Source organism: Oryx dammah, unplaced genomic scaffold (assembly GCF_014754425.2).
Source record: "Oryx dammah isolate SB20612 unplaced genomic scaffold, SCBI_Odam_1.1 HiC_scaffold_3, whole genome shotgun sequence".
Taxonomy (NCBI): Eukaryota; Metazoa; Chordata; class Mammalia; order Artiodactyla; family Bovidae; genus Oryx; species Oryx dammah.
The window spans coordinates 11282281-11295767 of record NW_024070187.1 but is presented as its reverse complement, the minus strand read 5'-3'; the positions used below and the strand labels follow the sequence as shown (position 1 = coordinate 11295767).

The window sequence follows — 13487 nt, the reverse complement described above, 5'->3', positions numbered from 1 at the left end:
GCCAACAATAAATTTAAAACCCTCTGTTCATCACAAAAATGTTAAGAAAATGAAAAAAACAAGTCACAGAATGGGAGAAGTCATTTGCAATTCAAATATCTGACAAAGGAATAGAATATAAAAATAACTACCACAAATCAATAAGGAAAAGCAATCAACTAATGAAAACTCAGGCAAAAATCAGATACAAGTAAATATCCAGTCCATAAAAATATGAAATATGCTCAATTTCTTCAGTCACCAGGGAAATACAAACCAAACCATAATGGTATACCAGTGGATAATAACCAAAATGACTAAAATGAAAGAGATACCCACCAATGTTAGCAATAACGTGAAGCAAACAAACTTTCCATCGCTAATGAGAGTATATGGTGGCTGAGCCACTTTGGGTAAGTGCTGGGAAGTATCTACGAAAACTGTATATATATATATATATATATATATATATATATTCCAATTATCCAGTAATCCTGCTTTGTATAGATACCCTAGACATATACAAATATATTCACCAAAAATATATGCAAGTATGTTTATGGCAGCACTATTAATAATGGCCCAACACCAAAACAACCCACATGTCATTCAACAGAATGGAAGAATAAATATAGTATATTTATACCAAAGAACACTATTCACTGATGAGAATAAGTGGATTATAACTCCAGCTAACAATATGGCTGAATTTTACAACAAAATGTTAAGAGAAAGAAGCCAGACATGAAAAAATACCTTTTCTACAATTCTATTTATATGAAGTTCAAAAACAGACAAAATAAAGTGTTAGAAGCTGGGTCATGATTACCCTTGGCGAGTCGCAAGGGTTGTTTTTTTTAAAAAAATTAATTTATCAAATCAAATATCCTATTACAAATACACATTATTTGGTTTATCTTTACATTTGTTAAATGATCATCATGGTATTTCAAGTGGGAAAAAATGTAAAATAGTCAGAACACAAAAGTATTGCCAAGGATATATATTCAGCTCAGATTGCCAGTTTTTTCAACTCTAAAGTCTGCATGAAACACATCTAGATTTTGCAAAATTTATAACTCTCTTCTGAGGCCTTCATTATATTCTCTTTAAGAAGAAATGATGTCATTGCTATATGTCTTTATTTGAAAAACTATTTTTTTAAAAGGTGGGAAAATTACTTTGAAATAAATCAAATGTAGGCAGCTGCTTTCTCAATCAACCTTTCTATCTGCAGTCCAACTTTGAACACTTACAGTGTTGTTTCTCAAAGCCCAGTACACAGAATGTCTGCATTACTCTCTCTCCTGGAATCGACTGCCACATCTACTCAAAGTAGGGATAACAATAATAATCACCTCATAGAATTGTTGTAAAGATTCAATGAGATAAAAATGCATTATCTTGGAACACAGTAACTGCTCAGTAGATGCTAGTGTTTAATATTGACACTCAGTTTATATAGTATCATTATTAGAATAACTGGATATATTTGTTAAAGTACTATTAATTTCTGGGCTCAACCCCAGACCACTGAAGCTGGAAGACTGTACTTCAGCTACTAACAGTTGGGCTGATTCTTTTGCACAAACTTGAGAGTCACTGTCCAGAGATTAGGGCTTACTTCTTTGCTCCTCACAGTTCCAATATGAGGATCTGTACACAGTGAATGCTTATTGACAGGCTGGCTTATGCTCAATATTGCCAAACTGATATGATGTAATTTGTTAAAGAAGTTGGAATTTATCATAGCTATGTGCAGTATAAGGGGATAATTTTTACATTTTGACTCGAGCAAAATATAAAGCAAGGATTGTTTTGTTAATTGTATCAAAAGTAGCTCCAGCTTCAATCACTTAAACTCTTCCTTCATAAATGTGACAGTTGTTGAATTCTATCGTATTCCACATAACCTGTTCTTTCCCTTAATGTAATTCATTCATTTAAGTTTTCAATTAACTTTAGAGGATCCAGAAATCATAGAAAAGTACCCATGTAGAGGACAAATGATCATATTTTCTGGGCTTGCATTATGAATATCAGACCCAGAACTAGGCTTCTATAACCACTTTCTTTCTTACATCTGTGTTCATTTAAGGAAGGCTCCAGCAATTTGTCTAAAAGGAGAACTGAAAGTGCAAAAGTCTTCAACTGTTTAATTCAAACAGAAATTTAAGTCAAATCACAATAGTTATTTGAACTTTTTTTTCCTATAAAACAGTTACACAACTTGTCACACTGAACAGAAAAATTTAATAAGGAGAATCAATCTTTTTCTGAGATGTTTGCATTGAAAAGACAGGACAGTCAACCTTTGACAACAAAGAAAAATGAGAATTTATTTCCACCTTGACTTCTGCTTCATGTCATTAACTAAAAGATAAAAACCTAGATATTTTATCAGTGCAAGATAATGCTTAGGAACTATATGTTTTTTGGTGAAAAAAAAGTCTTAAATGCTCTATTGTGAAAGATAAATTAATACCATTTAGGTATATGTTTTTCAATTACTCTTGGCTATCTGAATAAATCCAAATTCTATAAATTTAGTCGAAGAGTTTCAGGGAAGCATTTATGACAAATTTATTTCAAAAACCAAATATAAGGATGTTTGGATTAGATATAAAGAACTTGACCCCCAGGCCATCAGATGGACTTATTTTCTAGCCAACAGTCTGCTACTTTATAAATACCAAATGCCCCTGACTTTCTGATGCCACAGTTAACCTTTAGAATGACTCTGAAGTACAGTGAGTCTTCTTTACTCTCACAGGAAATCATTGGATTTTTTTTTTTTTTTCTGGCAGTGATGCTAACTTGACAGTTTGCTAAGCAGTGGAAATCGGGTAGTAAGCAAAAGTCTCTGCAAGACAGAGATTCCTACAAAATAGTCTTTATTTTTCCAATGGATACTGGCTACTCTTATAAGAACCAATTCCAAGAACAACTTCACTGAAGCAAGCCTCCCCTAAAACTGAAATCACAAGACTCATTCACTGAAACCTCTGAGGCTTTTCTTCTACCTCTGTCCAATGATTAAACCTCTGGGTCTCCTAGTTTATCTCCATTCCACAGGCTGAATTTGGACAAGCAAACTAGTTACAGTAACCTATATCCGGACAAGATAGAGTAAAAATATGAATACGAGTGAACGCCTTGAGTAGGAGATTCAGCTATTTAGCAAAGTAACAATAATATTAAAAACACTTTCTTAAGCATCCAAATAATCTGATTTTTCTTAGAGTTAATCAGAAAATCCCCAGACATGTGAGGTACAGTGGAAAACTTCGGATGAATTTTAACTCATTTTGAGCATTTACCACTGTATTTTCTCCCATTTTGAGAGATTACATATTGCCTTTCCTAAGGATCTTGTAAGAGAAAATTACCTATCAAAGACCCAGACAAAGTCCCATGTACACTGGCCAGATTTTACACTGCCTTCCATGTTTCTTTGCCCTTCTCTCTGTGATTACCTGTGGCTTTGATTATTCAATTCTAGATTTACAAATAAACCAAGAGTCCAGAAAAATTTCGGTCTGTGTCTCTTATCAGTGACAGTGACTAGGAATTCTGACACCTGAAACAAAATCTGAGCAAGCTCAAAAGCCAAAATCTATTTAGAAAATAACACTTCTGGAGATCTCTGGTTGGTAGGTGGGAGTTTATAAGTTCTGATCTCATTTTAAAACTCTAAACACACTTCACAGCAGGCTCTGAGAGTAAGGAAAATGAGACTAATCTAGTGAGGAGACTTTCAAGATCGTCAGCAGGATATCCATTTTAATACCCATCACATCTAAATGCTTTTTATCCATCCATTCATTCACTCATTCATTCATTTAGTTTCGCATATTTACTGCAACTCCATTAAGTTAGGAGCTGCATCTTAATTAAATGCTTAAGATATCTGCAAAGAATAAAGTAACACTTACTTTCCAGTAATAAACTGACTCCTGGACGGTGTGCAAATAGGCTGGACATAGTAGTTCTCCAGTTTAACTCCTTCGGCAGCAAGCTTGTCAAGAGTGGGAGTCTTTATCTCTGATCCATGGTAACCCACATCTCTAAATCCCTGATCATCCGCTAGGATGAAAATGAGATGGGGCTGGGACACTGCAGTTACGCTGGGCTCCAGTCTCTCTCCAGTTTGAGCTCGCAAAGCCCCTTCTTCCTCCTCCTCCAAGCCCTGGCCCCAGGACAGGTAACCATAAGTGAGGAGGCTGAGAACCCAGAAGCCTGCCAGCGCCCCCATGGCTAGCATCTTTCTGGGCCAGACCCAGGTCTGTGGAGAAGGTGGCGGAGGCAGAGGCCCCGCGCAGCCCCTGGGGGCCATTCGCTCTGGTCCCAGCTGAGACTCCAAAGCAGAGCAACGCACCCCGCGCCGCCGCTGGCGCACACATGCACGCAGGAGGAACAGACTCGACAGGCGGTGGAGGGGCTCCACCTGGAAAGAAGTCCTGTTCTCCTCTCGGCTGTCCCCACGTCCAACAACCGTAATCTTCTAGAAGTGGTGGCTTAAGGGATGGGACGTGTGAGAAAACCAGGAGTCGCTTTTCTCCATCAAATTGCACTTTTCCCCGCTCCTCGCTCCCCAAAGTGGCTTCCACACAAAAAGTCAAAGCCTCCACCCAGAAGTTCCCAAGAGGAAAACAAAAAAATCAAGTAAGGAACTGAGGATCACCTGGGGGCAGGAACTACTCGTGGCCAGAACTTTTCGCCCTCGAGGTTGAGGAGTTGAGGAGGGTCCTGAGGAGGAGTTGGGAGGCGCGCGCGCACCGAGGGATGTGGGGTCGACCGTCGCTCTAGCTGTCAGTCCCCTCAGCTGGAAAGTACTGGGAAGCTGAACCGCCGAGAAAAAGCACTAACCCAGGCAGATAAAGAGCTGCAGGCAGTGAACCGGCTTCCGGATCACTTTCTCCACGCTTTCAGGGCTCTCTGTTTCTCTTTCCTCTCCCAGGCGCTTGCCAATCTCCCCGACGCTCACCAGGCGGCCAAATGAGTAAAAAACACCCCGCTTAACCGATCTCCCTCCACCGTTGACCACCCCTTCTTTGTAGGAACTTCTCCTCGCCCCTGGAGCGCACGGGGACGCAAATCGGTCCCTGACCCCGCGCCTACTCCGCGCCAAGCCCACTTGGTCTTCGCGGGGTTGGAGCGCTGCAAGCTGCGTGCGTTTTGTCAGCTAACCAACTTAGTTTTGGCACTCGGAGTTCTTTGCTGCCTCCACCCTCTTTTCTCTCCAGTGAATCACAGAACCGTACTTTCTGCTTCAGCTCCCCCAGGAAGAGGGGGAGGGGTAAAGTCGGTTTAGAGGTTCGATCTCGCCTTTTTCCCTTCCGGGAGGAGGATGGAAGAGGTAGGGGAGGCTTTGTCAGAGAGACAGTGCTGCTCGCTGTTTGAGCCCTGCGGGATCGTGGGACAGCTTCCCTGGGTCTCCAGGAGGACTGCCTTCCGTCCTTTCGAGATGGGCAGACGGCTGCGGGAATGGGGACGAGAGAAGCGGGCGCTTTTCCTCCAGGGTCTGCAAATCAACATCCCGCTCACCCATCCCGAAAGCTGCGCCTGCAAACTCTTTCTAGCTTCTGGAGGGAGTGAGAAAGGAAGCGCAGGAGAAACAACAGAGTGCGCAGACACATTCTCTTTTCTGGTTTTCTTTTACTAGCCTCCCCCTCCCCCAATTTTTCCTACTTCTTTTATCCCCGCCTCTTTTTTTTTTTTTCCCAAACAGTCGCGACGACAAGTTGAATTTCCTTTGGCTATTGCTGGCCTTTACAGTCTGACTTCCTGATTAGCGTCTCTCTACGTGAAGATACTGAAATCGCCTTTTCTTTCCATCTCCCCACACCTACCCACAGCTGTCTCCAGCCAAGAACATGGAGAGGAAGAAGAGTTGCACGTTCCACCCCCAGGAACCACGAGGCCGGTCTACACTCCTGCAGTAGAGAAACCACCATTTCCCATCTAGAAATTCGGGGAACTCTGGCCGCCCCCCCCCTTTTTTTTAGAACTGTGGAGTAAAACAAAAGCTTGTCTTGATTGTGAAGATACGCCTGCTTTTACTAGAGTCGTGTTTTTAAAGCCCTGCTCCAAGACAGGAAGGGGGTTTAAAGTATCTGATGGGGAGGCAATCAATGCCAGGAGCCACTGAGACGTACTTTCTCCCTCCACAAAGTTATTCAGCAGTTATTTATTGGGCTCTACTATGTGCTGGTACATAAAATGACAGATTCTCTTTGTTGCCTAGATATAAATCTAAGTTTTACTTAGCTAGTTATTTATTTTTATGTATTTATTTACTTATTTATTTTATTGAAGTGTACTTGGTTTACAGTGTCATATTCCATCATGTTGCTAAAGTTCCTATTAAGTTTCTAGGCAAAATGTGTAAAATGGAAACTTAACACCTTTGAAACTTTCTATGTGCTCCATGCAGTTAATTTTCTAACACGTGTAGTCTTCCATTAGGCTGTTTTCTTCTCTGAGGCCATTCTGGTTATTCTGTGGAGAGATGGGTAGTTTTAGAAGACTGCTTGAGAATGTGATCTTAGCAAGTCTGTGAGTTAAATCATCAAATATGTAATGAGAGACCTGAGTATTGGGAGACTGAAAGCACTGTGAGGTAATGCTCCCAGCTCTGTGGGTCTAATCAGGTGCTTCTGTAGAAAAGAGGCAAATGAACATTCAGATCAATCCACTACTTTTAGTTGGGGAAAGTCAGTGATATAACACAAGAAGTGTCTATGTTGCTACTGCAAGAGGGAGGGCTATTTTCAGTTCAGATTTCAAGCAAAAATAAAAAAATAAATGTTCAGTTCAGTTCAGTCACTCAGTCGTGTCTGACTCTGCGACCCCATGAACCACAGCAAGCCAGGCCTCCCTGTCCATCACCAACTCCTGGAGCCTACCCAAACTCATGTCCATTGAGTCAGTGATGATATCCAACCATCTCATCCTCTGTCGTCCCCTTCTCCTCCTGCCCTCAATCTTTCCCAGCATCAGGGTCTTTGCAAATGAGTTAGCTTTTTGCATCAGGTGGCCAAAGTATTGGAGTTTCAGCTTTAACATCAGTCCTTCCATGAACACCCAGGACTATCTCCTTTAGGATGGACTGGTTGGATCTCCTTGCAGGCCAAGGGACTCTCAAGAGTCTTCTCCAACACCACAATTCAAAAGCATCAATTCCTCGGCACTCAGCTTTCTTTATCGTCCAACTCTCACATCCATACATGACCAGTGGAAAAACCATAGCTTTGACTAGACAGACCTTTTACCAAATACCATGTACTAACTGTAGTACTCTGTGTACTGATAAACACACACCCAATATGCTCTAAATATTTATATAGTGTTTTATACTCTTTACCTCCTCTCCTTCTCCACCAACCTTATAAGGAATTTACCCATTCAACAAATATTTGAGGAGTTGGGCCAGTGCTACAGGCTGGAAACATAATGGTGAACTAAGTCTGGCATAGCTTTTGTTCTGAAAAGTGTTAGCCAGTCATGTCTGACTCTTTGCAGCCCCATGGACTGTGGAACACCAGGCTCCTCTGTCTGTGGAATTCTCAGTCAAGAATATTGGAGTGGGTAACCATTCCCTTCTCCAGGAATATTCCCAACCCAGGAATCAAACCCAGGTCTTCTGCATTTGCAGGCAGATTCTTTACCATTTGAGTCACCAGGGAAGCCCCATGTGAAAGTTTTGGTCACTCCTATCTAACTCTTTGCAAGCAGGTGGACTGGACTGCAGCCCACCAGGCCTCTGCTCTAGTGGAACTTAAATTGTGGTGGGGAAGAAATATACTGATAAACTAATCATTACCAAGTGGGAGGAGATACCCCTCATCTGTGGTAGGTGTTGCAAGAGGGCATCAGAGGGCAGACACACTGAAACCATACTTACAGAAATCTGTTCAATCTAATCACACTAGGACCACAGCCTTGTCTAACTCAATGAAACTAAGCCATGCCCGCGGGGCAACCCAAGACTGGCAGGTCATGGTGGAGAGGTCTGACAGAATGTGGTCCACTGGAGAAGGGAATGGCAAACTACTTCAGTATTCTTGCCTTGAGAACCCCATGAACAGTATGAAAAGGCAAAATGATAGGATACTGAAAGAGGAACTCCCCAGGTCGATAGCTGCCCAATATGCTACTGGAGGTATGCTGGGAGGGATTGGGGGCAGGAGAAGAAGGGGACGACCGAGGATGAGATGGCTGGATGGCATCACTGACTCGATGGATGCGAGTCTGAGTGAACTCTGGGAGTTGGTGATGGACAGGGAGGCCTGGCATGCTGCGATTCATGGGATTGCAAAGAGTTGGACACGACTGAGCGACTGAACTGAACTGAACTGAATCATCACCAAACTCTAATACCTATTATTGTGGTATTCTGTATAGCTATTCAGGTAAGTATTCAAAAGTAAAGAAACAATTCAAAGAAATTTTAAAAGAAAGAAAGTTGCCTTAGACTGGGTGTGGTTAGTAAGTGAGGTGGTACAAGAAATGACCTTCAAATTGAAGGCGATGTTATTTTGCTTGTTATCCCCTTTATGCAGGAAATTTAGACTTAGAAATCTGTCTGACTTTGAGACCCATGTTTTTCAAAAGATAGTCTTCCCATAAGTGGCTTTAAGATGTTTTCCAGCCATACAGCACAGAACACAGCTGCTAGAGTTGGAGAATTCTAATTCCCACACAAGGCATGCAGACAATCCACACGTAGGATGGAAAGGCAGAACTCAGCCCTAAAAAAGCCACTTCTGGAATAAACAAGACTAACACAAAAGGAGACTAAGAACTATTTACAATTAGTAGTAAGAGCCAAGGAACAAGAATGGTCATGCCATGGCAGACCAAATGAGATATGACTTGAAGGGTAAAATCCATCAGCTGGGTGCCCTACCCACAGTAGGGAATAGGTAAGGGTTATACCCACGTCCATAAGGAAGACTTGAGAATAAAATCAGAAGCAGTTGAATGGTCTAGCCTTTATTGTACCTCTACTGATATTTTAACTACATAAACTTCACATTTCTAATTACAGGATTGGGGTTTCATGCACTCTAAGCAATAGTTCTAACATCCTTATGAAATCCAAAGTTAAAGACCCTCAATAACTTCTAGTTTTTTTCTGAGCTGATATTCTGGTGTTGAGGCATCAGCTTCCCTATGGAATCATATCTTAGGTTTATTTTGGCTTGGATGTGGTCACATTGCAAATATACTCCTCTAGTTATAGAATGATTATATAAAAACTAAAGGTATTATTTGGTTCAGTTTAAAAAAATAAGAAAAGCAGGATTGCTTAGAGATGAAATTAGGGTGAACTGATTATTCATGCAAAACTTAATCAGGAGGTGGGACTAAAGCTATATCTGAAAGTATGATGAAATTTGGGAAGGAAAAGAAGAAGTTGAAGGACATTTCATGTAAAAGAACAGAGAATACCAACCGGCTGAGACACATTTGGACTGGAGGAGTTTGGGAAATAATGTTAGAAAGTTCAAGTGACACCAGATATTGAAGAGCTTTGAAAGGTATGAAGGGCTGGAACTTGATTCCAGGGGTATCAGGAGTGATAAGGTCCTTTAAATAGGACATAGCATGATAATATATTCTATTAAATCTTATTGAGGTTATTTCTGGGATTTATAGAGCTAGACTACAAATGACTACAAGTCAATAAAAGTTTGAAGAATTGTAGTTTCACCCTAAGAGTACCGAGTCTCTTGAAGATTTTTGTTTTAGAGCAAGACATGATGAAAAATACAGGAAAAGAAATCCCAGGATGTTTTTAGGGAGAGATTTTAGGGAGTAAAGACTAGAGTCATACAACTGTCAAAATGGGTAAAATTTCTACAGTAATATATTCCTTATGATAAAGAACTATGCTATGGCTATGTCCTCTGACACCATTTTCTACTTCTGAGGAGGAAGATGAGATGGCTGGATGGTATCACTGATGCAATGGACATGAACTTGAACAAAATTTGGGAGATGGGGAGGGACAGAGAGGCCTGGCATGCTGCAGTCTATGGGGTCACAAAGAGTTGGACACGACTAGGAGACTGAACAACAACAAATGGCTATGTCATCTGATGGAAGAGAGCATTCATTCAAAGTTTAGAAGGAGTAAGTAAATCAACTAAGAGGAACACAAGGGACAAAGGAACAAGAGACACAGATATGACTTCATTTAATTGGATAATGTTAATGGAAAAGTTTACTGGCAGGGTAAACTGGGTAAACTCCTCACTACCAGAGAGGGGAGCTCAGAATAAGGTACCACAGTGTGGCCTGGAGCTCCTCAGTGGACATACCAAGGATATTGGATGGTCAGGGGTGAAGGGTGGAATGAAGGAGTGGATGTGAGAGGCCTATCTTTAAATAGAGAAGCTAAGAAAGCCACAGATGAGCAGAAAAATGGGGAGTTGCACCAGGATATCCTTGAAATATTTATATTGCTTCTCATCATAAATATGACATTTTCTGTGGCCTCCCCAGTATGGATGGACAGAATTGCCCTAACTTGCAAACCACATACCCCTAAACAAGATTTTGGTTTGTTTTGTCTTTGCCTAGTAAGATAGCATGCCTGTTAACGCTGTTTTCTTTTCTTCTGTAGGTTATTTATTTTCAGCTAAACATGTACTCAGATACTTAACAGATACAGCTCATTTTTAAATGCATCTTTAAAAGATGTGAAAATAGTCAATCCAGGGGTTTATAGACTATTACAAGATTTAAAATCCTAATTGCTGCTTGTTTGGGTTTACAAGTATATTAAGTTCTTAAAAATGAAGAACGTCACTAAGTTTAGACTTGAACACAAATTGTCTAAAACATGGTTGTCTTAATATAGTCATCTTCACATGGATTCTGTATAATGAACTTTTCATTGATCATTATTAACTCTTTATTAGGCCACGGATCTAAGGCTACTTTGAGTTGTGTGTGCTCGGTCGTTAAGTCATGTCTGAATCTTTTGCAATCCTGAGGACTGTAGCCTGCCATGCTCCTCTGTCCATGAGATTTCCCAAGCAAGAATACTGGCATGGGTTGCCATTTCCTCCTCCAGGGGATCTTCCTGACCCAGGGATCGAGCATCTCCTGCATTGGCAGGTGGGTTCTTTTACCACTTAACCACCTGGGAAGCCCCTACTTTGAGTCATGTCATAAGAAACAAAATCTCTCTGAATAAGGCCAAGTAGGATGATTAAATGTCTGGTTTAGTAATTAAGATCATTTGCTTTCTTTGAGAAAGTCTCTGTTGAAATAAGCTGTAATAATTTATAACGAGACACTAAATTTTCAACTTAGTAAAACTGTAGCTAGGCTTCCCTGGTGGCTCATTAGTAAAGAATGCGTTTACCAATGCAGGAGACCTGGGTTCAATCCCTGGGTCAGGAAGATCCCCTGGAGAAGGAAATGGCAACCCTCTCCAGTATTCTTGCCTGGGAAATTCCATGGACAGAGGCCTGGGAGGCTATAGTCCATGAGGTCGCAAAAGAGTCTGACACGACTTAGCAACTGAACAACAACAACAAAATTGTGGCAGCCCCAAAGTAGCAAGGTTTTTGACATTAGAAACTCGGAAAAGCTGAACTCTTAAAGAAAAGATCTTTCTTCCATTCTGTAAACATCTTTACATGAAAGCAGGAATTGAAGTGAAAGTCGCCCAGTCATGTCCAACTCTTTGCAACCCCATGGACTATACAGTCCATGGAATTCTCCAGGCCAGAATACTGGAGTGGGTAGCCTATTCCTTCTCCAAGGAATCTTCCCAACCCAGGGATTGAACCCAGGTCTCCTGCGTCACAGGAGGATTCTTTACCAGCTGAGCCACCAGGGAAGCCCCATGTGAAAGCAGACTTTTAAACAGGCTGCTTATTATGGGAAAAGATGGTAATTTATATAATTTTAAAATCTGTTTTTATTGCTTAAATTGTAAATAAACTTCTATATTATTTACATATAATTTTCTTTTTAGAAAAATCAGTTCCTAAGCCTGGCTGCTCATTAGAATTCTCTAGCGATTTTCTAAAAGGAAATTCCCAGTTCCACCCAAAACCTAATCAAAATATCCAAAGTCTGAAAATATTTATATTAGAAGAAACATTCCAGGTGATTCTCGTGTGTACTGAGTTTTGAGCACCAATGATTTGAATCGAATGCATTAAAAAAGTTTTAATGGGATTGCTTAATGGATAAGGTGGGTGATGTTTACCAAATATTAATAAAATGCAGGAGACACAGCTGAAAAATAGGTGGATAAGCTTAGAGTCAGAACATCCTATGGTTGAGCATCTAGTTTTTGTAATATGGCAGGAAGAAGTACAGTTGGGATGTGACTAAACCACCAGGATCTAGAAAAGAAGAGAGAAGCATTAGCGTCTAAGTGGGTGATTATCTGGGACAACCATCTGTGCAGGCATTGGTGGATTCCCAGGCCAAATGTAAAGGGTGCTGACGTCCTGTGATTGAAGTGGTCTGGTGTCTGGTCTCAATGGGGTGAAACAGATGTGAAATACAGAGTCAAGGCTAATCAGTAAGAGTAACTTCTTGATTGGAAATCTAAGAAGTAGCATATTCCTGATTATTAGCTTTATGAATCTATAGTAATCATATGAATTTGAGAATCAAATGAATTTCATTTAAGAATGTAAGAATTGATTGAAATAAAGACTAAAAATTGTATGAATTTATGTGATATTCAGTAGTAAAATCAATAGATGTTGTTGACTTGAGAAAAAGAATGAAGGAAGAATGAAGGCTTATACCTAGTTTCTGGTTTTGGAGAAGCTGAATGAATGGTGGAGGCATTTATAATGACAAGGGACGTGAAAGAACCAGCAGGTTTGGGGAGTAGATGGCAAAAAATCACTTCAGTGCTGTTGAATTTGAGGTCTGTGAGGATCTCAATGGAGGAGTGCAGTAGGTAGGTGAATATTTGTGTCTAGGTGCTTCCCAGGTAGCACTAACGGTGAAGAACCCAGCTGCCAGTGCAGGAAACATAAGACACACGGGTCCCATCCCTGGGTTAGAAAGATCCTCTGGAGGGGATCCCCTGAAGATCCATATGTTCACAGAGAATCAGACTGAAGCTACTTAGCCCACACACACGCACACATACATGGGTCTGCACCTCCGGGAACAGGGCAGACCAGAAAATTTCATCCACATCTAGAGTGGGTAAAATTTCCCAGGGAAAGGTGGAAAATGGGAGTGAGAAAGGGTCTAGGACAGAACTATGCTTAGTGGCTCAGGTGTGTCCGGCCCCTTGCAAACCCATGGACTGTAGCCCTCCCCTCTGTCCATGGGGATTCTCCAGGCAAGAATACTGGAGTGGGTTGCCATGCCCTCCTTCAGAAGGACAGAACCATACAGAACTATTTAAGGACAGGGAAGATGAATAGGGGTTCACAAGGAGACCAAGAAGTAGCAAGAGAAATACAATTGCAAAGAAGGCAAAATTCACTGGACATCACCTAATAATGGAA

The 13487-nt window shown here is 41.0% G+C and overlaps 1 protein-coding gene and 1 long non-coding RNA gene across 2 annotated transcripts in view; one reads left to right on the top strand and one right to left on the bottom strand.

Moving 5' to 3' along the window:
- Nucleotides 1–5231, bottom strand: part of ARSJ (arylsulfatase family member J) — an 83439-nt gene extending 78208 nt beyond the window's left edge. The window contains exon 1 of the mRNA XM_040237410.1: nt 3915–5231. Coding sequence (XP_040093344.1) covers nt 3915–4315 — 401 coding nt within the window. The 5' untranslated portion in view covers nt 4316–5231. The remainder of the gene's footprint in view (nt 1–3914) is intronic.
- LOC120861702 lies at nt 4893–6025 on the top strand. The gene is made up of 2 exons (XR_005720587.1): nt 4893–5338; nt 5838–6025. It is a non-coding gene; the product is annotated as an uncharacterized LOC120861702 (long non-coding RNA).
- Nucleotides 6026–13487: the final 7462 nt, after the last annotated feature.